The sequence below is a fragment of the Falco rusticolus genome, chromosome 22 (assembly GCF_015220075.1).
Source record: "Falco rusticolus isolate bFalRus1 chromosome 22, bFalRus1.pri, whole genome shotgun sequence".
NCBI lineage: Eukaryota > Metazoa > Chordata > Aves > Falconiformes > Falconidae > Falco > Falco rusticolus.
The window spans coordinates 27,969-50,632 of record NC_051208.1 but is presented as its reverse complement, the minus strand read 5'-3'; the positions used below and the strand labels follow the sequence as shown (position 1 = coordinate 50,632).

At 64.1% G+C, this 22,664-nt stretch overlaps 5 protein-coding genes across 7 annotated transcripts; 3 read left to right on the top strand and 2 right to left on the bottom strand.

The window, feature by feature from the left end:
- Window positions 1-84: 84 nt before the first annotated feature.
- Window positions 85-2,475, top strand: PPP1R11 (protein phosphatase 1 regulatory inhibitor subunit 11). The gene is made up of 3 exons (XM_037372041.1): window positions 85-821; window positions 1,563-1,671; window positions 1,788-2,475. The coding sequence occupies exons 1-3, from the start codon at window positions 753-755 to the stop codon at window positions 2,027-2,029; spliced, it is 420 nt and encodes a 139-aa protein (XP_037227938.1). The 5' UTR covers window positions 85-752; the 3' UTR covers window positions 2,030-2,475.
- Window positions 2,476-4,796: 2,321 nt separating this feature from the next.
- LOC119140545 (E3 ubiquitin-protein ligase TRIM39-like) lies at window positions 4,797-8,915 on the bottom strand. Its single transcript, XM_037371996.1, has 7 exons — window positions 8,833-8,915; window positions 7,190-8,082; window positions 6,559-6,654; window positions 6,252-6,482; window positions 5,697-5,719; window positions 5,461-5,582; window positions 4,797-5,363 (listed from the first exon to the last, which is right to left on the bottom strand). Exons 2-7 carry the CDS (start codon window positions 7,601-7,603, stop codon window positions 4,816-4,818), a joined length of 1,434 nt encoding a protein of 477 aa, XP_037227893.1. The 5' UTR covers window positions 7,604-8,082; window positions 8,833-8,915; the 3' UTR covers window positions 4,797-4,815.
- A 49-nt stretch (window positions 8,916-8,964) lies between these two features.
- On the top strand, window positions 8,965-10,198 carry RPP21 (ribonuclease P/MRP subunit p21). 2 transcript variants are annotated; one of them, XM_037372040.1, is made up of 5 exons: window positions 8,965-9,075; window positions 9,326-9,417; window positions 9,518-9,600; window positions 9,838-9,942; window positions 10,044-10,181. In XM_037372040.1, exons 1-5 carry the CDS (start codon window positions 8,971-8,973, stop codon window positions 10,070-10,072), a joined length of 414 nt encoding a protein of 137 aa, XP_037227937.1. In that variant the 5' UTR covers window positions 8,965-8,970; the 3' UTR covers window positions 10,073-10,181. The 2 variants fall into 2 exon arrangements, with proteins under 2 accessions (XP_037227937.1, XP_037227936.1); XM_037372039.1 differs by lacking the exon at window positions 9,518-9,600 and having other exon boundaries at window positions 10,044-10,198.
- On the bottom strand, window positions 10,155-13,917 carry GNL1 (G protein nucleolar 1 (putative)). Its single transcript, XM_037371966.1, has 12 exons — window positions 13,792-13,917; window positions 13,582-13,705; window positions 13,364-13,494; window positions 12,773-12,966; window positions 12,608-12,679; window positions 12,322-12,514; window positions 12,139-12,234; window positions 11,736-11,939; window positions 11,189-11,367; window positions 10,954-11,101; window positions 10,570-10,710; window positions 10,155-10,457 (listed from the first exon to the last, which is right to left on the bottom strand). The coding sequence occupies exons 1-12, from the start codon at window positions 13,865-13,867 to the stop codon at window positions 10,246-10,248; spliced, it is 1,770 nt and encodes a 589-aa protein (XP_037227863.1). The 5' UTR covers window positions 13,868-13,917; the 3' UTR covers window positions 10,155-10,245.
- A 331-nt stretch (window positions 13,918-14,248) lies between these two features.
- On the top strand, window positions 14,249-21,729 carry ABCF1 (ATP binding cassette subfamily F member 1). 2 transcript variants are annotated; one of them, XM_037372063.1, is made up of 26 exons: window positions 14,249-14,376; window positions 15,105-15,151; window positions 15,219-15,302; window positions 15,474-15,606; window positions 15,770-15,804; window positions 16,001-16,105; window positions 16,223-16,288; window positions 16,385-16,450; window positions 16,555-16,632; window positions 16,722-16,799; window positions 16,905-17,030; window positions 17,560-17,660; window positions 17,755-17,840; window positions 17,935-18,074; window positions 18,144-18,292; window positions 18,369-18,452; window positions 18,767-18,891; window positions 19,001-19,113; window positions 19,500-19,671; window positions 19,910-19,984; window positions 20,118-20,188; window positions 20,543-20,575; window positions 20,930-21,098; window positions 21,181-21,245; window positions 21,337-21,409; window positions 21,490-21,729. In XM_037372063.1, exons 1-26 carry the CDS (start codon window positions 14,310-14,312, stop codon window positions 21,654-21,656), a joined length of 2,508 nt encoding a protein of 835 aa, XP_037227960.1. In that variant the 5' UTR covers window positions 14,249-14,309; the 3' UTR covers window positions 21,657-21,729. The 2 variants fall into 2 exon arrangements, with proteins under 2 accessions (XP_037227960.1, XP_037227959.1); XM_037372062.1 differs by having other exon boundaries at window positions 16,716-16,799.
- Window positions 21,730-22,664: the final 935 nt, after the last annotated feature.

Below are 22,664 nucleotides of genomic sequence, written 5' to 3'. Positions count from 1 at the left end.
TCTTCAGCCCCATCTGCCCGCCCCGGTCTCTGAATTACCCTTCAGCTCCTCTCTGCCCACCCCTCAGGGCTTATCTGCCCCCCCAGAACTGCCCCCCAACCCCCAGCACCTATCTGCCCCGCAAACGTGCTGCCTGTCCCCCTCTCCCCGCCCAGCCCCCAGGCCCTATCTGCCCCTACATACTGTTCCCTTGGCCCCTATCTGGCCCTCTAAGCCCCTGAGTTAACCCCTTTACGCCCCCAAACTGCTCCCTTGGGCCCTATTTGACTCCCCTAGCCCCTGAATGTCCCCTCAGACCCCCTCTACACCACCCCACCCCCCCCCCCCAAACTGCTCCCTTGGCCCCTGTTTGCCCCCCTCAGGCCTTATCTGCCCCCGACCCTGAATTGCCCCTCCAGACCCCGTCTACCCTCTCAAACTGCCCCCTTGGCCCTTATCTGCCCGCCCCAGGCCCTGGAGTGCCCCTTCAAGCCCTCTCTGCGCCCCCAAGGGCCCGGCAGCCCCGCGCATGCGCGCCGCAGCCGTACGGCGGAAGTGAGGCTGCGCAGGGGGAGCACATTCCCTGCCGGACCTACCGGAAGTGCCGCCGCCGGCCGGAAGTGGGGGCGGTTGTGGGCGCTACACCGGGGCGGCGGCGGCGGCGAGAGCGGCCCGGCCCGGCCCTTCCCGGCGCTCCCCGCCCGCAGCGGGGCCTCGGCGGCGGCCGGGAGGCCCCCACCGGCCCCGGGGCACCGCACCGGCCGGCTGCAGCCATGGCGGAAGCAGCGGACAGCGGCGGCTGCGGCACCGCCACCGTCACCGAGACCGGTGCAGCCGAGCCGGTAAGGCCCGAGGGGGCTATAGGTGCCGAGGAGGGGCTGTGGGTACCGGGGTGGGGGGCTATAGGTGCCGAGGAGGGGCTGTGGGTACCGGGGTGGGGGGCTATAGGTGCCGAGGAGGGGCTGTGGGTACCGGGGTGAGGGGCTATAGGTGCCGAGGAGGGGCTGTGGGTACCGGGGTGAGGGGGCTATAGGTGCCGAGGAGGGGCTGTGGGTACCGGGGTGGGGGGCTATAGGTGCCGAGGAGGGGCTGTGGGTACCGGGGTGGGGGGCTATAGGTGCCGAGGAGGAGCCAATACATACCTGAGAGGCGTGTATACATACTGGGGGGGGGCTATAGATACTGAAGGGGGGCTGTAAATATTCCGGGGGATTTATAGATTCCCATGGGGGGCTAAGGATGCCAGGGGGGAGCGACACAGACTATGGAGAACTATAGATACCAGGCACATCTATAGGTACCATGGGGGCTATAGGCACCCAGGGTGGGCTATAAGCTGCAGGGGGTTATAAACACCCAGCAGGGTATACGTGGGGGGCGGGCGTGTGCTGTAAACAGCCAGGGCACCTACAGAAATATGGGGGGGGGCATGACAGGAGTGGGTGCAGGGCCAGCGTCGGGGGGATGACCAGAGGGCTGTTTTGGGGCAGTGTCGGAGCCCCCAGGAGGGGTTGTTCTCGAGGGGGGGGGGGGGTCCTTGCCATGGTGTCATGGCGCTGGTGACACCCCCATCCCCCTTCCAGGAGAACCGCAGCCTGACCCTGAAGCTGCGCAAACGGAAGCCAGACAAGAAGGTTGAGTGGTCAAGCGACACCGTCGACAATGAGCATTTGGGCCGCCGCTCCTCCAAGTGTGAGTGGCCCTGGGGACGCTGTTGTCCCCCTCCCCAGACACCTGTGTCCCCTCTGGAGACACCCGTGTCCCCTGACATCCCCCCCACACCATTACTTCCCCCCACCCCCCCCCAGGCTGCTGCATCTACGAAAAGCCACGGGCGTTCGGGGAGAGCTCGACAGAGAGCGAGGAGGAGGAGGAGGAAGAGGAGGCGGCAGTGACAAGGGGAGGGGATGAAGGCTGCGGCCACCTCCACTGCGTCCGGGGACATAAACGGGGGCGGGGGCGGCAGGGGGGGGCTGGGGGGGGGATGCCGGGGGCTGGGGGTGGCCCCCAAGTGCTGCCCCCTGGGCCCCCCACCCCTATGGAGCACTGAGGAGCCCTGTGGAGGGTCCCAGCTCCCCCTGCCCCCCCCCCCGCTGACCCACGGACCTCCCTGGCTGTCCCTTATTGACTCTTGAGCCCCTCCCCAGGTCCCCCAACCCCAAATATTGACTCTGGGCTTGAACCATACCCCAAGAATCACTCCTACCACATCACCTCGGGGGTCAGCACCCCCCAAATATTACTGCCTGAGCCCCCCCTTAAATCGATACCTGAACCCCTCAGCTCCTGAAGACCCTCCATCCCCAAAATGCCAGTCCTGTTTCCCCCAAATTGAGCCCCCCCCTTCCAAATATCACTGCCTGAGCCCCCTCCAAAACACCAATTCCTGCCGCCCCCCCCCACACATACACCCCAGTGTTTGGGGGTGGCATTTTGGGGTGTCCCCACCACCCCTCCTCGTGGCACCTGTGGGCATTAAAGGTGGCACCGCTGCGACTGCTGCCGTGGTGCTCGTGGAAGGGGGGAGATGGCGTTTATTGGGGGGGGGGGGGTGTCAGCGAGGAGGGAGGAGGGGGGCAGCTTTTGGGGGGTTCTTCCCCACTCCAGGTGCCTCCTCTGGGGATGGGGGGCGTAGGGGGGCGGCATCAGCTCGGAGCTGGGCCCCCAGGCTGTGGGGAGAAGGGGAGGGGGGGGTTGTTAGTGCAGGATGTCATTAAAAGGGAGGGGACAAAACACAACAAATGGGGCAGGAAGCCCATGGGGCAGAAGTGTCCCCAGGATGCCACCAGACCAGGGTGTGTCCCCACAGGAGGGACAAGGTGCCACCAAAACAAGTGTCACTTCCCAAAAATGTCACCCAGCTGGATCAGGCCCCACCCAGCACGTGCACCAGGATGCTGGGGTGTCGTCGTCGTCCCCCCCACCACTGCCCCAAGGCGATGGCGAGGTCACCTGGGCTGTGGTGACACCTGGCCCCGGGGGGAGGGGGGGGGGCTCAGGTGTCCAGGCACGTGAGGGACAGGGCACAGGGTCACAGCTGGATGCCTGGGTCCCCCAGCACCCCTGAAGAGCTGGGGGCACCGCTGGGGCCCCCCTTAGCACCACAAGGTCCCCAGCCCCCCATGACACCTGGGTCACACACCCCCAGCCCTCCCAAATCCCTCTCAGACACCTGGGTCTCCCCCCAGAAGCTCTGGGTCCCCACGGCTCCCCCCTCCAGCCCTGTGGGGGTGTGCGTCCCCCCCAGCACCCCTGGATCAGCCCCCTCCCTCCCCTTGTCCCCCAAGTCCCTTCCAGCCCCACAAGTGCCCCCAGACACCTGGGTAACCCTAAATTCCCCACCCTCCAGCCCCCCAGGTCCCCCCAAGATGCCTAGGTGCCCCAAATTCCCTGTGAGCCCCCCAAGTGCGCCTGGATGCTTGGGTCCCCAGGTTCCCCCCCCCTACCCCTGATTCCCCCAGATGCCCCCAGTTCCCCCAAACACCTGGGTCCCCCTCAGACACCCACCCCTCCCCCCCCCAAGTCCCCCCTGCTCCCCTTTACCTGCAGCGCTGTGGCCGGCGGGGGGGTCCGGGTGTTCCCTGAGCCAGACGCTGGGCGATGCGACTCTCCACGGCCAGAGCCACGGGGGTGCGGAGGCGGCGGGGGGCGCAGGGCAGGCAGCACCGCGGGCAGGAGAAAGCAGCAGTGGGCTCGCCGGGGTGGGCGGTGGGCAGGCAGCGGCGGCAGCAGCTGTGGTTGCAGGCGAAGAGGACGGGGTCCCGCAGTGGCTGCCCGCAGGCCGGGCACAACGTGTCCCGCACCAGCTGGGCCAGCGGGCCCCGTTCCGGTGGCCCTGAGGGGGCCATGGCGTGTGGAGGCGTGTGCGAGGCGTGTGTGAGGCGTGTGCGAGGCGGGGAGGACAGCCCACGCGTGGGCGATGGCGGGGCGGGGATGGGGAGGGACATGGGAATGCGGGGATAGGGAGGGACACGGATGGGGGGACGGGGAGAGGGACGTGGGCACACGGATGGACACGTGAATGTGGCGACAGGGAGGGACACGGATGTGGGGACACACAGAGGGGCGTAAAGAGACAGGGAGGGACACGGACAGAGGGACGCTGATGGACAGGGACACGGGGGAGCAGACACGTGGGGAGGCACAAACTGATGTGGGGACACATGGGGGACACAGAGGGACACGCACGGGGCCAGGGACACACGGGTAGAGGGACACGGCCCTGCCACACGCCCGCACCTACCGCCACACGCCTCTGGTGCTGCCGCAGAGCCGGACCCGGCTGGTGCCAGACGCTGGGGAAGGCGATCCGGAGCCCAGTGGTGCCGCAGAGCTCGATGGCAAGGAGCAAGAGCCTGGCGGTGCCGGATGTCGGGGAGCCAAATCCCGGTGGCGCCGGAGCAGTGGATGTCAGGGAGCCAAATCCCGGTGGCGCCGGAGCAGTGGATGTCAGGGAGCCAAATCCCGGTGGCGCCGGAGCAGTGGATGTCGGAGAGCCAAGCCCTGTTTATGCCGGAGCAGTGGATCCTGGCGGTGCCAGATGTCCAAGAGCCAAATCCTGGTGGTGGTGCCGGATTGCCAGACCGTGGCAGTGCTGCATCTCAGCGAGCCAAATCCCAGCCGTGCCAGATCACCGGATCCCGGTGGTGCCAGATGTCAGAGCACCGGATCCCGGTGGTGCCAAACATCAGAGCGCCAAAAAACTCTGTCTATGCCGGAGCACCGGATCCCGGTGGTGCCAGATCTTGGAGAGCCAAACCCCATCTATACCAGAGCGCCGGCTCCTGGCGCTGCCAGATGTCATCAAGCCGAACGCCACCGGCACCGCTTTCCCCCTCACTCCCAGTCAGTGGGTGAACGGATAACCAGAGGCGCCGCGTTTTTCCTGCCGGCACGGATCCCGGGATAGAAAAGCGGCCAAATCTTTTCAGTGAAAGTATCGGTGAAGGTATAAATGTGGGAGCGATCCGTGACGTTATAAAAAGCCACTTTGCCGGCTTCGTAGTCCACGAAGACCCCCACCCGCTTGGGTTTCACCCGCACCGTCAGCGGGGTGAAGGGGGTGGTGGTGGCTGCGTATTTATTGCCATTCCAGAGCCGTACCCGCCAATATCCCGTCTCCGGCAACGGCGTTAATTCCCCTTTCCGACTCACGGAATCCTTACAAACGCCGAGCGCCCAGTGGGTTTTATCACCGACTTCCACCTCCCAGTAATGACGCCCAGAGGTAAAACCCTGCGCTGCCAAAACGCAGGGGTAGATGGTGAAACGCCGCGGGGTATCGGGTAAATCCCGGGGTCGAACTTCCACGAAACGAACGCTTTTCCGATCTTCCGATAAAACCAGGTTGGGATGTGCTGTGTCGGGATCCAACGTCACCTCGCCTGGATGGCAACACCAGGAAGGAAAGGGGGAGGATTTAGGGGGTGGGGAGCAAGGGGAGGGGGGTCCCGGCTGCGGCACGATGCGGGGTTTCCTCACCGATGAGGCGCCGGGTGATTTTCCGGAGGGTGAAGTATTGCCGGGGGAAACTGCAGAAGTTTTTCTCCAGCTCGATGGGGACGGAAACCGGTTCTTCCACCGGCACTGCCGCTGCCTCGCACCTGCCGGCAGCCCCAGCGGAGGTGGGACGAGCCAGCCGCCGCACCCCCAAATCCCGCTTTTCTGCCCCAAAACACAGCCCGGAGAGCAGCACAAATCACCTGCACGGTTCTTACCTGGCCAGGGTGTCCTTTATGTCCTGAAACGGGGAGAGCAGGAAAAAAAGGGGAGTTAGGTGCGCCAGAACCCCCTCAAAGTCAACCTCTGGGGCAGGATCAGTCCCAACAGCAGGGATCCCAGCCCCCAGCAGCAATCCCAGCCCCAGGAATCCTGTCCCTGGCCACGATCCTGATGCTGACCCCATTCCCAGTGTTCCTGGTGGTGATCCCATCCCCAACACAGATCCCCCCTCCGCAGTGATCCCATCCCTGGGGGCAATCCTGTCCCCAAAACCAATCGCCTTCCCGGTGATCCCACCCCTAAAACTAGTCCTGTCTCCAGGGATGATCCTGTCCCCAAAACCAATCCTGTTCCTGGGGATCCTGTCCCCAGGGGGGATCCAGTCCCCAAAACAGATCCCATTCCCAGGGGCTATCTCCCAAAACTAATCCCACCCCTGGTGATCCCATCCCCAGCAACAAGCCCGTCCTAGGCCCACCACAACCCTGCCGCTGCTCCCATCCCCAGTGGTGATCCACCCGCCGCTAATACTGATCCCGCTCCTGCCCTACCTTGAGCATCTCGGCGCCTGACTGCAGACACTTCTCCTCCAGCTCTGCCACGAGGGCGGCCAGGACCCGGCGCTGCTCCCCGAGCCGAGCCAGGTTGGCCTGAAGCCGCTGCAGGATCTCGCGTTCTTCCTCCTCCAGCCGCTGCAGCAGCAGCCGCTCCTCCTCCTCCAGAAGCTGGTGAAGCTCCTCAAATTCCCGGGCGATGCGTTCCCGCCACAGGGCCACCTTCCTCTGCCGGGAAAAAGGCACCAGTGAGCGCCAGGAGTTGCTGGGATCCCCCTGGCATCCCCCAGCACCATCAACCTGCCTTCAGCTCGCCGGGTTTCTTCTCCTCCCGCGCTCGGCAGCCGGCCACCGCCTCCAGCTTCCGCTCCAGCGGCTCCAGGCAGCGCTGCAGCTTCTCCTGCCAGGAGGGGAGAGAGGAGGGCAGGCAACGGGATGGGACCCCCTTCCCTGAATGCCTCCTCCAGCCCCGAATCCCTCCTCTGCCAGAGCTGAGCGAGTGGTGACCATGTGGAAGGCCTCGAGGAAAGGGTTTGGGGCTAAGCCCCACGGCACGGAGCTGCAGATGGGGACTAGCTAGGGTCTAATTCCCTCGGATGGTCTCGAGGAAGAATTTGGGGCTTAAAATGGAGACGGCGAAGAGCTGCTGCCCAAAATTTCTCCACAAACAGCCTCGGGGCAAGCTAAATTCCACCATCAGGGGCCAGAAATGGAAATACGGATGAGCCGTGGCCAAATTCCTTACACAAACAGTCCTCGGGGAGAGAGTCTGGGGCTAAATCCCATCAGGAGGGCCTGAAAGCAGAGACTGGGATGAGTTACACCTGAAACCCCTCCACCAGCTGCCCTGGGATCAATCGTGGGGCTAAAACCAAGACTTGGGGACACACTCCCTCTTCACCCCGCCAGGATTTCGCTCTCCCCCATCCCCCCACCTTATACTCGAGGGCCGCGTCGTCGAGGGGGACGAGGGCGTGGGCGCGGTGGGCGTGGGAGATCTCACAGAGCAGGCAAACGGGGGCTTGATCGTCGCGACAGAACCGGGCCAAAGCTTGGCCGTGAGCTTGGCAGCGACTCTCCTCCCTGGCTTTCCGTTTGGCACCGCGAAGCTGCCGGGCGGCTTCTACCATATTCCCGAGCTGCCGGTTGGGCCGAAGGGCACGATGGCGAGAGGTTTTACGGCAGACGGGGCAGGGGAAATCGCGCGCCAGCTCAGCCCACCAGCGGGTGATGCAACGGCGGCAGAAATTGTGGCCACATTCGATGATGACGGGATCTTGCAGGTATTCCAGGCAAACCGAGCAGCTGGCTTCCACCTGCAGCGTCTCCAGGGGGTCAGCACCCGACATGACGGCGCTGCCGTTGGCCCCCCTGAATTTGGGGTGGGGGTGGGGATGGCTGGGCTTGGATCAGGGGGATTGGGGAAGGGCTGATGGGAAGGGGAGGGTTGGAAGAAGTTTTGGGGTGAAAAGAACTTAAATCCCTGAAGGCGATGAGGCGGTTTTAGTAAAAATGCGACAGTAAGGTGCGGCGATGTGCGTTCCAAGTGGTTTTGGGGAGAAAACAGCTCAGTTCAGTCCAGGTGATGATATCGTTTGGGTGCGAAGCGATCCTGAGGCGGCGGCGCGGGTTCAAAGGGGTTTTGGGGCAAGGCAAAACCAGCTCAACTCCATCAAGGTGATGATGTCATTTTGCCGCGGAGGAATTCCCAGGCGGCGGTGCAGGTTCAGCAGGGTTTTGAGGTGAAACCAGCGTAATTCTCTCAAGGTGACGACGTCATTTAGCAAGGAGGTGACACCAAGGTGCTAGTGTGGTTCCCAAGTGCTTTCTGGGGGGAAACCAGCTGAATTCAGTTAAAACAAGAACATGCTGCCGGCAGTGCCTGTATAGGAGTCCCTGTAGCAGAAGTTCTGGGGGAGCCCTATATAGCAGTCGCTATAGGGAAGGCCTCTATAGGGGACTCCCTGCCCAGGGGGAGCCCCTATAGAGATATATCACAGGAAGAGGCTCTATAAGGGATTCCCCAGAGGGATGGGGGCCCTATAGGAGTGCCCCTATAGAAAAGGAGCCCTAAACTGGATGCCCTTTAGGGAGGGGGGGGACCTAGTTTACTATAGAGGATTCCCTATAGAAAAGGGGATGAATAAGGGGACACTCATTACAGAGGGGAAGTGCATGGGTCCCTATAGGGGAGTTCCTATAGAAAAGGGGACGCATAGGGGCCACCCCACACAAAGATGTTGGGAGTCCCTATAGGGTTGGCTCTATAGGAAGGATCCTTAGATCCTTAGAGGGGACACACCACAGGAAAAGGCCGTACCAGGATCCCCATAAATCGTGTCCCTACGGGAAAGGGCCCTATAGTGGAGGCTCTGAGGGCGGGAAGCTGTTCCGGGTCGCCATAGGGGTCCCTACAGGGGACAGCGCTCAGGGGTGGGCCGTGCCGGGGGTCCCTACAAGAAGGGCTCTATAGGGGACACCCTATAGGCAGGGGCCGTGCCGGGGGTCCCTACAGGAAGGTCTCTATAGGGGACACCCTACGGGGGGGGAAATCCCGGCCGCCTACGCCCCCACTCACCGCCAGCCGCCGCGCCGGGCCCAACGCCGGAAGTGACGACACAAACCCGCCCACCGTCTCGTGCTGGTGGCGCCCTCCCGCCCCTATTTGCCAGAAGGGCGGAAGGAGGCCCCGCCTCCCGGGGGCTGGCGCCGACCAATGGGAAGAGCCGGCTCCGCCCAGTGGGCAGGGCCAACGCGGGGCGCGATGGCGGCACCGGTGCGGGATCGGGAGGCGCTGCAGCGGCTCAGCTTCCTCTTTCAGGTGGGACGGGGGCGCCTCGGGGGGGGCGGTGGGGGTCCGAGGGAGCGGGGTGGCGCCTGCGGGTAATTATAGGGGTCTGGGGGAGGGCTGTGGGGGGGCTCTATGCAAGCTATGGAGATCTGCGGGGACTTGAGGGGGAAAATGAGGGGCTCAGGGGGGACTCTATGGGGCAGGGGGTGGACTGTGGGGCTGGGGAGGGTTATTGCGGGGGCAGAGTGGGGGGTCTGCAACTGTGCTCACCCCTCTGCAGGCTGCACACTGGGTGCTGCCCCACAGCCCTGCCCTCGCCCGCTTCTACTGCAGCACCCAGCGAGGGGCCGCCCGCCGCCTTGTCCTGCGCATGTGAGCTATGGGGACTTGGGGGGCCACCCCACAGCGGGGTGGGGGGTGGTGGCACGATGGGAGTCCTGACCCCCCCTATTGTGCACATGTTCCCACACAGGGCACCTTCGGTGAAGCGGGCCGTGTGCCGCCGCTGCTGCTCTCTGCTGCTGCCTGGGGCTGGGGGCTGTGTGCGCCTGCGAGGTGGGACTGGTGGGGGCTGCATCACTGCCCACCCCGGAGGGTGTTTGAGGCAGGGGAGGCAGGGACAGGTGGAGGGGAGAACAGGGGTCATCCCAGGGGGGTATGGGGTTGTGGGAAGGTGGGGAGAGAGGTGAGGGGGGTAAAGAAGAGTACCCCCTATGCCTGGGGTCCCTGGGGGGGCTGTGGGGCAGAAGGAGGGGGGGGGGCCTGAGCCTGACCCCCAGGTCCCTGCCGCAGGAGGGGGGCAGCCCCACATAGTACTGCACTGCCAGAGCTGCCGACGCCGACGCCGCTACCTCTGCCAGCAGAAGCACCGCCCCCTCGACCAGGCCACGCCCACCGGTCAGTGAGGGGCGGGATGACGCTAATAGGGGTGGGCCTAAGCCAAATAAGGGAAGAGGTGGGTGGGACTGTCAGATCGATCGCGCCATCTCTCCCCCCAGGCCCTGCCCCAGAGGACAGCCCAGCATGAACCCTACCCGGCGACAGAGCACCGACGGGACCTCCGACTGGTCCGCACAGAAGCTGCCTTTAACCAACCAGGAGGCACTGGCTGCAGAAATAAACCTCCCTTTATTTCATATATGGTATTAGCACAGTGGTATACGTCTTGACCTCTGATTGGCTCCGCCCTGAGGGGCGGGGCTAACACTCATCCTCTCCCAGCAGCGCAAAGGGGTTGTGGCCAGTGCTGGCAGGGGGCGTGGCCTCCACAGGCTCCACCTCCTCACCGCTGTCACTCCCCTCCTCCTCCGAGGTGGACCCCTCCCCAGGGGGGGCCGAGCCCCTCGCACCTGGGTCCCCCTGCTCCTGCAACGCCGCCAGCGCTGCCGTCTCAGGGTGCTGCTCCCACAGATCTGAGGGGGGAGAGGAAGGCACCGTGACCCAGCATCCCACTCAACCTCCCCCTCCCCTTCCCAGGATGAACCTGGCACCCCCCGAGGCTGGGAATGGTACTGGGGGGCTCACCCTTCTGGGCGGCATAGCCAGGGGGGCGCAGGCAGAGGCGGAGTCGCCCATCCGCTGCCAGCCGCAGGATGCTGTTGGCCGCCCGGTAGACATCGTTACGGGCTGCCTTTGCTGTCTTGTAGCCTCGCTTCTCAGCCCAGGCTGAGGAAAACACACATGAAAAAAAATAACAACAGTAAATAATAAAATAATAAGTAGCAAAAAGTACTAAAATCATATATATAATAATTAATAAATAGTACCAAATAGCAAATATCTAAAAAACAACAATATCATTTAATTGTTATTGTTACTAAGAAATTAACCAATGGCAAAACTAAATAACTAATGGCAAAAGAAAAAAAACCCTCCGATTTTAATTCATTCCCACCACAAACAGTGCACCTTCGCAGATGTCCCAGGCGGTCCAGCCGGCGGCGGTGCTGGGAGGCCGCAGCTGGAGCAGCAGTGGCAGCGGGAGGCGGGAGGCCAGGAAGCCCACGGCCGAGTAGGGCTCCTGCAGCTGCGAGATGGGGTAGACGCCCGCCAACACCTTGGGGAGGGGGGGACACACAAACAGGCAGGGCTCAGCAGGAGCAGGCGAGGCTCTGTAAGGGCTGGGGAGGGGGCTGGGACCCACCTGGAGAGCCGGGGGGGCGTGGGAGGGGAAGACGAGGCCTGGGCAGTCGCAGAGTCGGACACGGGGGGTGAGGAAATGCGTCTGGAAGTAGCGGGTGCGGCCAGGGGCACGGGAGACACTGACAGCGCTGCGCCCCACCAGCGCATTCAGCACCGAAGACTTGCCCGCGTTCGGCAGGCCTGTGGGGAGGAGCCATGCCTCCTCAGGCCACACCCCCTCTCAGGAGCCACACCCCCCTAGGCCTCACCCCCACAGCACAACAGAAGACCAACCAGCTCCCCTCCTCTTCTCCTGGTGGGCAAGGACACCGCCATAAGCCCCGCCTCCAGGGTCAGCCCCCACTCCTATCTGCCATAAGCCCCACCCCTCACAACAGGCCACACCCCCTACATGAAGCCCCACTCACAGATAAGCCCCCACCTTTCTAGGCCCCCCACCCCCTCGATAAAGCCCCACCTGATTAGGCCCCACCCCCTGACAAAGCCCTGCCCCCCAGTTAAGCCCTCCCCCGTTATGCCCCATCACTAGGCCAAGCCCCGCCCCTTACCAACACAGCCCAGCGTGAGGATGCCATGCCGGTAGCGCTCCCACTGCCGGGGGGCCACCATGGCGCCGGCGCTGTCCTCGTCATCGTCACCCGCCTCCTCACCATCCCCCACCTCCTCCTGCTGCTCTTCTTCCTCCTCTTCCTCTCCCCGTGCCGCTGCCTCCTCCGCCCGGTCCAGCCGTGCTCGCCAGCTGCTCAGGTCCACTGCAAAACCCATGGTGGGTGATGGAGGGCGCACCCGGGGGACCCACCCCAGCACCCAAAGGGATCCCCCCCCAAACACCGCCTGCCTGGGACACCCATCCCACCACGAAGCTCAGCAAGGTTTGCATTACACAAGGAGTGGATGGAAGACCCCACCCCACTCAGCCAGCACCCATGGGTGCTCCCCTTCCTAGCTCACCTTCTCCCCCTACAATGCTCTCACAAGCTTCCAGCAGCTGCCGGGGTCCCACAGCTCGGCTCCATCCACCCCCCCGCCTCTGCCGCCGTTGCAGCCCTGGGGGAGAAACAATGCGGTGGTGGTGGGCGTCAGAAACCCTGGGTGTGTCCGTCCCCTCCCAACCCTGACCAACTGGGTCCCTACCAGACGTGGGGGTCCGTTGGGGGGCAGAGGTGAAGGGGACAACGCGGGCGGAGGGGAAGCGGCGGCGCAGGAGGTGGCTCCAGGCGGTGGCCACAGCAGGCGAGGTCAAGTCCACTTTGTTAAGGATGAGGATCAAGCCCTTCCCCAGCTCCCGCGTCACATGCGTAGCCAGCGCTGGCGGCACATTCAGTGCCTGAGATGGAGCAGGGAGACACATGGGGGGTTAGCTGCACCCCTGTAGCCTGATTCCCCCCACCCAGGATACCTGGCTCCTCCTTGGACTCACCGGATGCCGGGCGTCAGTGATGAGGAGGATGATGTCAGACATTTCCAGCACCCGCCAGAGCTGCCGCCATGTCTGGGCAGGGTGGGGGACAATGACACAGTGACCCTTCCATCCCATAACACCCCCATGATGACCCCTCAGGATCCCCCGCACACCCCCTCTCACCTCCAGGTTGTGCTCGAATGGTGCCACACCTCCTTCATCATCGTCACCATTGCTGCCCCCCTCCTCAGCCCCCCGGGGGTGCTGGTCCTCCCGGAGGGATCGGAGGAAGGCACTGAAAGCTGCCTCCTCCCGCACACGCAGCTCCTCCGGGCTCATGGCGAAGCTCCAGGGTGGCCGACGTGGGAAGTCCAGCCCTAGCATCCAGCAAGCTGGGTCCCAACAGCCCTGGGACCCCCCTCCAGGGGATATTCACCCATCCCAGGGACTATTTTCCCTACCTGGGGGCCACTTCCCTCCCCCCCATGTTCCTACTTGACCTCTCTGGGCCTACCTCAACCATTTTTAGCCTCCATCTTTAAGCCAATTTACTCTTAGGTGATAAACTACACCCCCTCCTAGGGCAAATCCCCCTCCCCGGGTGTTAGCTACATCCCCCAGCACTTTATTGCACGCCACCCCCCCAGCACTTAACTACCCCCCCCCCCCCCAAAAGCCCTAGCCCTACTTTCTCTGCTTATCTGCCCCCTCCTCAAGTTACTTATCCCCCCGCCGGTGTATTTTCCCCCTTCCCCAGGTCTTTCAGGCCCTCACCAAGGCCGTAGATACTATCAGGGTCCAGCTCAAGGGCGGTCTCGGGCAGCAGCTCCAGCAGCTCCTCCTGAGCCCGGCGCCGGCGGCGCGCCAAGGCTTCGGCCCGCGGCCCCCCCAGCTGCAGCCGAAACCTGCCACATACCGAGAACTCACATAGACACGCGGGTCCCCCTCACCTACCCGGGCGCCCTGCACCGCCCCGGGCCTCTCACGGTTACCTGCCGGGGTCGTGGCGGCAGGGAGGGGGCCACGGGTCTCCCGCTTCAACCGGGGCCGCATCGCTGCCCCGTTCCCGGCTCCCACTGCGGCTCCCCGGGCCCGAGTCCGGCCCTGCCGGGGCATCTGCGGACAGAGAACGGAGTGTCAGGGCCCAGCCGGCCACCGCTACAGGGCCCGGCCGACACTCCAGGGGCCCCGGCCCCGCTCACCACCCCGTTTCCGTTCGCGCCGATCGCGCAGCTGCTGCTTCTTCCGCTTCGCGCTGAACGGCCGCTTGCGAGGCATGACGGGAGCTCACGTGCCGGGGCGGAGCCGGCCGCAGCCAATAGGAGCTGCGGAGGGCGCGGGGAGGAAGGAGGAGTAGGAGCCAATGGGAAGGAGGATTACCTCAGCGCCGGGGCGGGACTAATCGCTGAGCGAGCTAATGGTGGGATCATCTAGCCAGGATAGACGGACCAGCGCAAACCAATAGGAGAGCACGTTACCCCAGAAGGGGGCGGGATAAACCCCCGAAAGCCTATGGGAGGAGGGATCACCATACAAGAAGGCGGGACGTAGCAGCCCGGCCCGAAACGGGGTCAGCGGGCGGGACTCGTTATTCAGCGAACCAATCGGAAGTAGCAACGGCCCGGGCCGGCGAGGTGGCGGACCGGAAGCGGCGCCTCTGCCAGTCGGCGCTCTAGGCGCATCTCTGTGGTTGCGCAGGCGCAGTACGCGGCGCCCGGCCATGCCGAAGGGAGCGCGGCCGGCGGCGGCCAAGCAGGAGGAATGGCGGGGGGAGGGCGATGGGCAGGGTAAGCCGGGGCAGCTGGGGCCCTCCGGCGGCGAGGGAGGGGTGTCAGGACACTCGGGAACTTGGGGGGGAGGGACCCGGGTACCTGGGCCCCTGACAGGAGAGTGAGGCCTGTGGGAGTAGGGGGCTGTGACAGCGGGAGGCCTGGAGTCTTGGGGGGGGGGGGGAAATGAAGCCCTTGGGGTGGGAATTAGCTCTTTGGGGGCAGGATTTACACTTTGCGGGGTGACTAACACTTTGGGGGCGGATTAACTCTTTTTAGGGGAGGGAATTAACCCTTTTTGAGGAGGGTCTAACCCCAGATCTAAACCCTTTCTGGGGGAATTCACTCTTTTGGGGAACAAATTAAATCTTTCGAGGGGAATTGACATGTTTGTGGGGGGATCAGCTCTTTGGGGGAGGTTAACCATTTTCGGTAGGAAATTAACCCGTCGAGGGGGTAGAATTAAGCTTTTCTGGGGGGCCTTGGGCGCCTCGGTGTGTTGGTGGGGGGGCAAAGCGGATGGGAGGGAGGGGAAGTGCCCAGTCGGCTGGTTCCCCTGGGTCCCGTAGCACGTGGTGGGGGTTGGCAGGGGGCAGCTGGGTCCCTTGTGGTGGTGGGGGGCGCGGGGTGGCCCTGGGCACCTGGGTCCCTCATGGCAGCGTGGGGTGGGTGAGGCAGAGCCTGCCCAGACGCCTGGGGCCTCATGAGTGATGCTGTTTTCCCCTCCCTTCCCACCCGCCACGCAGACCAGCAGGTGAAGAAAGGCAAGAAAGACCGGCGAGGCAAGAAATCGGTGAGCGCTTGACCCCTGACCCCTGACCCTAACCCTGCCACCCCTGACCTCTGCTCTTTGCCCTTAGTTCTTCGAGGAGCTGGCAGAGGAGGAGAAGCCGGCACCCGCTGAGGTCCCCACCCCCTCGGAGAAGGAGGCACCACCCCAACAGGTTCGTTAGGGCTGTGCTAATGAGGAATGTGGAGCTTATTGAGATAAAGAGGTGGGGCTAAGGAGGGTGGGGCTGGGGGGGACGGGACGTTGGGGTACCTGGGGCTTAATGAATGGAGAGATGACAAGTAATTAAGCAGATGCTTAACGTGTTTTCCCCGCTGTCCCCAAGGCCTCCCGGAAGAAGCGAGACCGGCGGAAAGAGCGGCGGCGGCCAGGGGCAGAGCCTGAGCCTGAAGAAGTAGAGCTTAGCCGGCGCCTGCAGGAGCTGGCAGCTGCTGGCAGTGAGGAAGAGGAGGAGGAAGGTGAGTCCCGCGAGGGTGGGGGGTCCTTTATCACCTTCCCCCCACCCCCAGGAGCAGTGAGTCTGCCTGGGCTAGAGCGTCCCACCAGGAAGCGCTGCTCTAGGGCTTGGCTGACCTGCAGCTCTATGGCTCCTCACTAAACCCATCCCCGTCTCCCCCACAGCACCAGCCCCCAGGAAGGGGGGGAGGAGGAGAAAGGTGAGTGTGCGGGGAGGGTCCCCAAAATATGAAGTGGGCGGGACACCCTGAAAATGGGGAGAAGCAAGAATATGGGGAGAGGAGACTGAGGGAAAGGAGCCAGAATTTGGGTCTGGGGAACTGGGACTCCTGGAAATACTTTGGGGGGAAATAATTTGGGGTCCCTGGTCCACACCCCGTCATGTTCCCCTCCCAGGGTGGCAATGTCTTTGCGGCATTGAGCCAGGAACAGAGTGAGGAGGAGGAGGAGGAAGATAAAAAGGACGAAGGCTCACGGCCCGGCAAGAGCAAAAGCAATAAGGTGGGGGTACCTGGATGCCTGATTCCGCTTAGGGGTGGGGGCACCCCAAAAGCTGGATCATGTTTGAGGGGAGGGGCCTGGATGCCTGGGTCCCCCCTCTCTGACAGTTCCGGGCAGGAGGAAGAGGAGGGTGAGAAGAAGAAGAAAAGCCGGAAGAATGAAAAGACCAAGGCAAAGCGGCAGGTGAAGGAGTGGTTTGGCAGGGGAGGACACCCCAGGGTTGGGGGATCCCCATGCTTTGGGGTCTCACCCCACTGTTCCCCCACACACACACCCCAGGGAAAAGCCCCCAGCGAGGATGAGGCCGAAGGCTCTGATGAGGATGCGCAGCCCAAAGGCGGGAAGGTGAGGGGGTGGGGCAGGGCCGTCCCAGAGGCCTGGGTCGTTTGCGGGGGGATGGGGAGCTGAACCCCACCACCATACTGTGTCTGCGTACCTGCCTGCTGCAGAACAAGTTTACGGCTCTGCGTGATGATGATGATGATGATGAAGATGAGGCCGAAGAGCCCCGGAAGGGCAGCGAGCCTGTGAGTCCCTTGGGATGAGGGGGAGGGGGGAGCCCCCCAAATACTGGGGGCTGATGGCAGGGGGGTGCTGTCCCGTATCACAGCATGAGGAGGAGGAGGAGGCTGGGAGGAAGGCCGAGCCCGACGCCCGCGTCAGCAAGAAGGAGAAAAAGAAGATGAAGAAGCAGGTGAGGGGGGGGCGGGGGGCAGAGCATGGTTCTAAATGGGTGTGGCCTGTGAGGGCGTGGCTTGGCGCTGACCCCGCCCCTTTGTCTCCCCCCCCGCCCCCCCAGATGGAGTACGAGCGACAGGTTGCTACCATAAAGGCGGCGGCGGCGGCAGGCGAGAACGACTTCTCAGTGTCACAGGCCGAGCTCTCCTCGCGACAGGCCATGCTGGAGAATGCCTCTGACATCAAGGTGACCCTGACACCCACCCTGGGGACCCCCCAGATCCCCCCAAAAGCCCCTCAGGTGGTACCTACTTTCTCCCCGCCTCTGTGAAGTGGTATCTTCCGTGTTCCCCCTCTTACGCTAGAGAGATGGAATCTTCCATCCCCCAGTGGGCTGCATCTGGTACAGAGATGAGCGGAACTGGGATGCACTGTTATATGGGAACGGGGGTGGGGTGGGGGAGGGGGGGAAGTGGGCCGTGCCATTTTATTGGGGGATGGGGGGTTTGGACCATGCCATTGTAGTGGGGAGAAGGGGATTGGGTCACCCCATTATACAAGGAAATGGGGGGGACCAGGGCACACCGTTACAGTAGGGAGGAGAAATAATTCGGCCATACCATTGTGCTGGGGAAAAGGAACGGAGGGTCAGGGGGGCTAGGGGGTCGGGGGGGGGGGGGCTGGAGGGGGCAGGGGGCCACAGCTGGGGGGTTGGGGGCTGCCCCATTACTCAGGGGAGTTCCCTGACACCCCCCCCCCGCCCTTACCTGTCGCAGCTGGAGAAGTTCAGCATCTCGGCCCACGGGAAGGAGCTCTACATCAACGCTGACCTCTACATCGTGGCTGGGCGCCGCTACGGCCTCGTAGGACCCAATGGGTGGGTGCCCCCCGCCCTTGGGGGGGCTGGGGCGGGGGTAGGCAGGGTCGTTACCCCCCCACCCAGCAGGGTTTAACCCCTCACTCACCTGCAGGAAAGGGAAGACAACGCTGCTGAAGCACATCGCAAACCGGGCGCTGAGCATCCCCCCGAACATCGATGTGCTGCTCTGCGAGCAAGGTGTGCCCAGGGGTCTCGGGGTCCCCTGGATACCTAGCTCCCCCCAAAACACCTGAGCCCCCCCCCCAAAAAAAACCCCTTCCCCGTCCCCCAGAGGTGGTGGCGGATGACACACCGGCAGTGCAGGCGGTGCTGCGCGCCGACACCAAACGACTCCGGCTGCTGGAGGAGGAGAAGCGGCTGCAGGCGATGCTGGAGAAGGGTGACGATGCAGCTGCCGAGCACCTGGAGAAGGTACAGGGACACCTGGGGACATCGGGGACCCCCTGAGGACCCCTCAAAATTACACCCACTGCCCCCCAGGTGTATGAGGAGCTGCGGGCGATAGGGGCAGCCGCTGCCGAGGCCAAGGCGCGGCGTATCCTGGCCGGTCTCGGCTTCAATCCTGAAATGCAGAACAGGGCAACAAGGAAATTCTCCGGTGGGTGGCGGATGAGGGTGTCATTGGCCCGGTAAGTGACGGGGGGGACATTGTGGGGGGGTCACAGATGTGGCTGGGACCCGGTGGTGACACTGCTGTCACCTCAGGGCCTTATTTATGGAGCCGACGTTGCTGATGTTGGATGAACCCACCAACCACCTCGACCTCAACGCAGTCATCTGGCTCAACAAGTAGGGACGTGGGACAAAGAGGGGGGCACAAGGGATGTGGCGGGAGGGTCCCGGGGTGAGGGAGACCCGGCGCTGGGATGTCCCCAGGGTGGCTTTGTCCCCAGGGTGTGGTGTCCCTGGCGGGGGTTTGGCCTCCCTGATTCGAGCTGTCCCCAAGCATGGTGTCCTGCCGGATTTCCCCCAAGATGTGACTCCCCCAAGATGTGACTCCCCTATGGAGGGGGGCTTGTCCCTGTGCTGGGGGTTGTCCCCACAGCCAGGGTGTCCCCTCAACGTCCCCACACTTCGATGTCCCCATCCCCCTCCTACCCCAGCTACCTGCAAACCTGGAAGAAGACGCTGCTGGTGGTGTCCCACGACCAAGGTTTCCTCGATGACGTCTGCACCGACATCATCCACCTCGATGCTCAGCGCCTCTTCTACTACCGGGGCAACTACAGTGCGTAAGGGGGGGGGGGGTGTCAAGTTGGGGGAGGGGCTGGGGTAATTAGTGGGGGTTACTTGCCCCTCCCAGCCCCCCGTGACGTCCCGCCCGTTGTCCCTCACAGTGACATTCAAGAAGATGTACCAGCAGAAGCAGAAGGAGCTGCTCAAGCAGTTTGAGAAGCAGGAGAAAAAGCTCCGTGACCTGAAGGCTGGTGGCAAGTCCACCAAGCAGGCGGTGAGCGAGGGGAGATCCCTCTGGGATCCATTCCCTTGGGATCCCTTGCCCGCCAGGATCACCACCTGCCCCCAGCATCTCTCTTGTTACCCCGTGTCCCCCCAGATCCCTGCCCTGGGGACCCCCACCCCTCCTGGGATCCCCCTGCCACACAAGCTGCCTCCTCCTCCCTACAGCGGGGATCCACTGCAAGGATCTGGAAGGACCTGGGGGCCAGATTGGTGCCAGGGTGGGGTTACTAGATCTGTTACTCGTTGCGCTCCCCACTCTTTATCCTGCCATGTAGCCCAGCTCCCTGTAAGGGATCCGATGGTGGGTGTGAGGGGGGGCTCAGCAGATCCCAGAGCAGATCCCTGATGAGATCCCCTCCCCCCCCCACCCCTCAGGAGAAGCAGACGAAGGAGGCGCTGACGCGGAAGCAGCAGAAGTGCCGGCGGCGGACAGCAGCGGAGGAGGCAGCCGAGGCCCCGGAGCTGCTGAAGCGACCCCGGGAATACACCGTCCGCTTCACCTTCCCCAACCCGCCCCCCCTCAGCCCCCCCATCCTCGGCCTCCACGGTACCCGGGGGGCACCTGGCGGGTTGGGGGGCTGCTCCGGGAGGGGGGTGTGGGGAAGATATGGGGCACGGGGGGGGTGCTTGGGGGGCTGTGGGGGTTTTAAGGGGCAATTTGGGGAGACTTGGGGCAGCAGAGGGGGGTTATGGGGCTCTGTGGGGCCTCGGGGGGGTGTCGGGGAGCGTTTGGGGGTGTCTAGGCCCCCCCCATCTCAGCCCCCTCCCCATCTCCCCATGTGCAGGCGTTGATTTCGGCTACGAGGGGCAGGAGCTGCTCTTCCGCAACCTCGACTTCGGCATTGACATGGAGTCCCGGGGTGAGACCCGACGTAAACATGGGGGGAGGGACCCCCCCCTGCAATAACGGGGGGAGGGGGCCAGGAGACCCCACAATAACACAGGTCGCCGGGTGTCCCCCCTTTTCCTCTGCTCTCTCCCCCCCCCCCCCAGTTTGTATCGTGGGCCCCAACGGCGTGGGGAAGAGCACGCTGCTGCAGCTGCTCACCGGGCAGCTGACACCGGTATGGACACCCCACCCCACCCCCACCCCCCAAAAAAAATGTGGGGGTGCACCCCAAAAATAGGGTGGGAGGGGGGGGGGGTGTCTTGGTTTGGGGGTTCCTCTGCATTTTGGGGCTCCCCCCGTGTATTTGTGAGGCTCTTGGGGAGCAGGGGAAGACCCTGCATCCCCCCCACCCTGAGGGGTCTGGGGTGCCCCCGGGGATGGGGGGGGCGGGGGGGGGGGGGCTCCCAGGGTGTTGGCAGGTACAGGGGGGGCGGGTTGGGGACCCCCCGGTGCCTCTTGGTTGGGGTGAGGGGGGGGCTGGATGTTAGGGTCGTTCCCCACCCCCCCCCAAAGACTATTTTCCTTCCAGACACGGGGGCAGATGCGCAGGAACCACCGACTGGTGAGTAGGGGCGGGGTCTCGGGGGGGCGGGGACTAGGGAGGGGCGGGGCCTCTGGGGGGTTTAAGATGGGCGCTTTGGCAGGGGTTGTGTCCTGTGGTCATGGAGGCGGGGCTTCCAGGGGGAGGTGTGCAGATGGAGGGCGGAGCGTCGGGGTGGGGGCGTGGCATCCCATCGGTGAGCTTGGGGTGGGGGGCGTGGCCTGTACAGGGGGCGTGGCTTCCCACAGCAGTGTGGCCTTACCCCTGGGGCTGTACCACACAGCGAAGCCAAACTGGGGGGGGGGCGGGGGGGGGCGGAGTTAAACCCGGGGGGGTGGCCGGTGGGCGTGGCCTGAGCGCGCCCCTCCCCTGCAGAAAGTGGGCTTCTTCAACCAACAAGCGGCCGAGCAGCTGCGGCTGGAGGAGACGGCAGCCGAGTACCTGCAGCGCAACTTCAACCTGCCGCACCAGGACGCGCGCAAGTGCCTGGGCCGCTTCGGGCTGGAGGGCCACGCCCACACGCTGCAGATCGCCAAGCTCTCCGGTGGGGGCGGGGACTGACAGGGGGAGGGGCTCTGGGGGGTGGGCGGGGCTCTGAGCCTGTCCCCTCCCCCCCCTCCCTGCAGGCGGGCAGAAGGCGCGAGTGGTGTTTGCCGAGCTGGCCTGCCGCGAGCCCGACGTGCTCATCCTGGTGAGTGGGTGGGGGGCGAGGGGGCGGGGCTTGGATGGGGCCACACCCTTCCTGGACCCACCCACCTCCCTCGTTTCCCCTCCCCCACCAGGACGAACCTACCAACAACCTGGACATCGAATCCATCGACGCGCTGGCCGACGCCATCAACGACTATCGGGGAGGTGAGGCGGGTGATGTCAAGGGGGGGGGGTTGGTGTGACATCGGTGTGACGTCATCGTGACGTCATCGTCGCCCGCCCAGCCGTCATCGTGGTGAGCCACGACGCCCGCCTGATCACGGAGACGAGCTGCCAGCTGTGGGTGGTGGAGGAGCAGGGCCTCAGCCAGATCGACGGCGACTTCGACGACTACAAGCGGGAGGTGCTGGAGGCGCTGGGGGAGGTGGTCATCAACCGCCCCCGCGAGTGAGGGGGTGCTGCTGCGGGGGGAGGGGCAGGCAGCCTCTGCACCCCTCCCCCACTAATAAAAAGGACTGGTGCACCAGTGGCTGGAAAGTGCTTTGATTTGGGGGCCGCCGTCAGTGGGTTTCAGAGTGAGCGCTAGCGGGGGGCTTCCCTGACCACCACCATTAGGCTTCAGAGTGAACACCCGCCGCTGTATTTCAGCATCGACGCCGTCGGTAGGTTCCAGAGTGAACGCGCGTAACCCGGTGCTGACATCACTCGTTTTTGGATGTTTTTTTTTTCCACCAGTTTATTATTAATGTACAAAATATACAAAAGGGGGAGGGGCGGGCGCAGGGCCCCTCCCCCGGCCAAGTTTTCACAGAAAACAGCATCCGGCGCAGCCCCTCCCGCCCCCACCCCCTCAAACACACACACTACCCCTCCCCCACCCAGCGGCGCAGCCCCGGCGGCGGCGTGGTGCACGTGCGAGTGCGAGGGGGTGAATCGGGGACCCCCCATGGGGGAGAGGGGTGGCCCAGGAGGAGACACACACACCACCACCACCCCCCCCCCTCAATGGGGTGGTTCTGACCTCCGGGGGGGGTAATTACCCACTGGAAGGGACCATTTCTCACTGGGGGGGGGGTGTGTCAGTGCCCCGGCACAGACCATCTAACTTGCAGGGGGGTAATTCCCCCCCCCCCCCCCAGCACACACCATTCTCTGCACGAGGAGGGGGGTAACTACACACAGCAGGGACCATTTTACACCCCCCGGGGGGGGGGGGGGGTAATTACCCCCAGCACATACCATTTCTCCCCAGGGGGGATAACTGCCCCCTGGCACCCAACATTTTTAGCGGGGGGGGGGGGGGGGGGGGGGGCGGGGCAATACACCAGCAGGGACCATTTTACAACCCCGGAGGGGGAAGTGCCCCTTGGAACACACCATCATTCACTTCAGGGGGGGGAATCGCTCCCCGGCAGGGACCATTTTTTTTGCTGACGGGAGGTGTAATTACCCCCGCCAC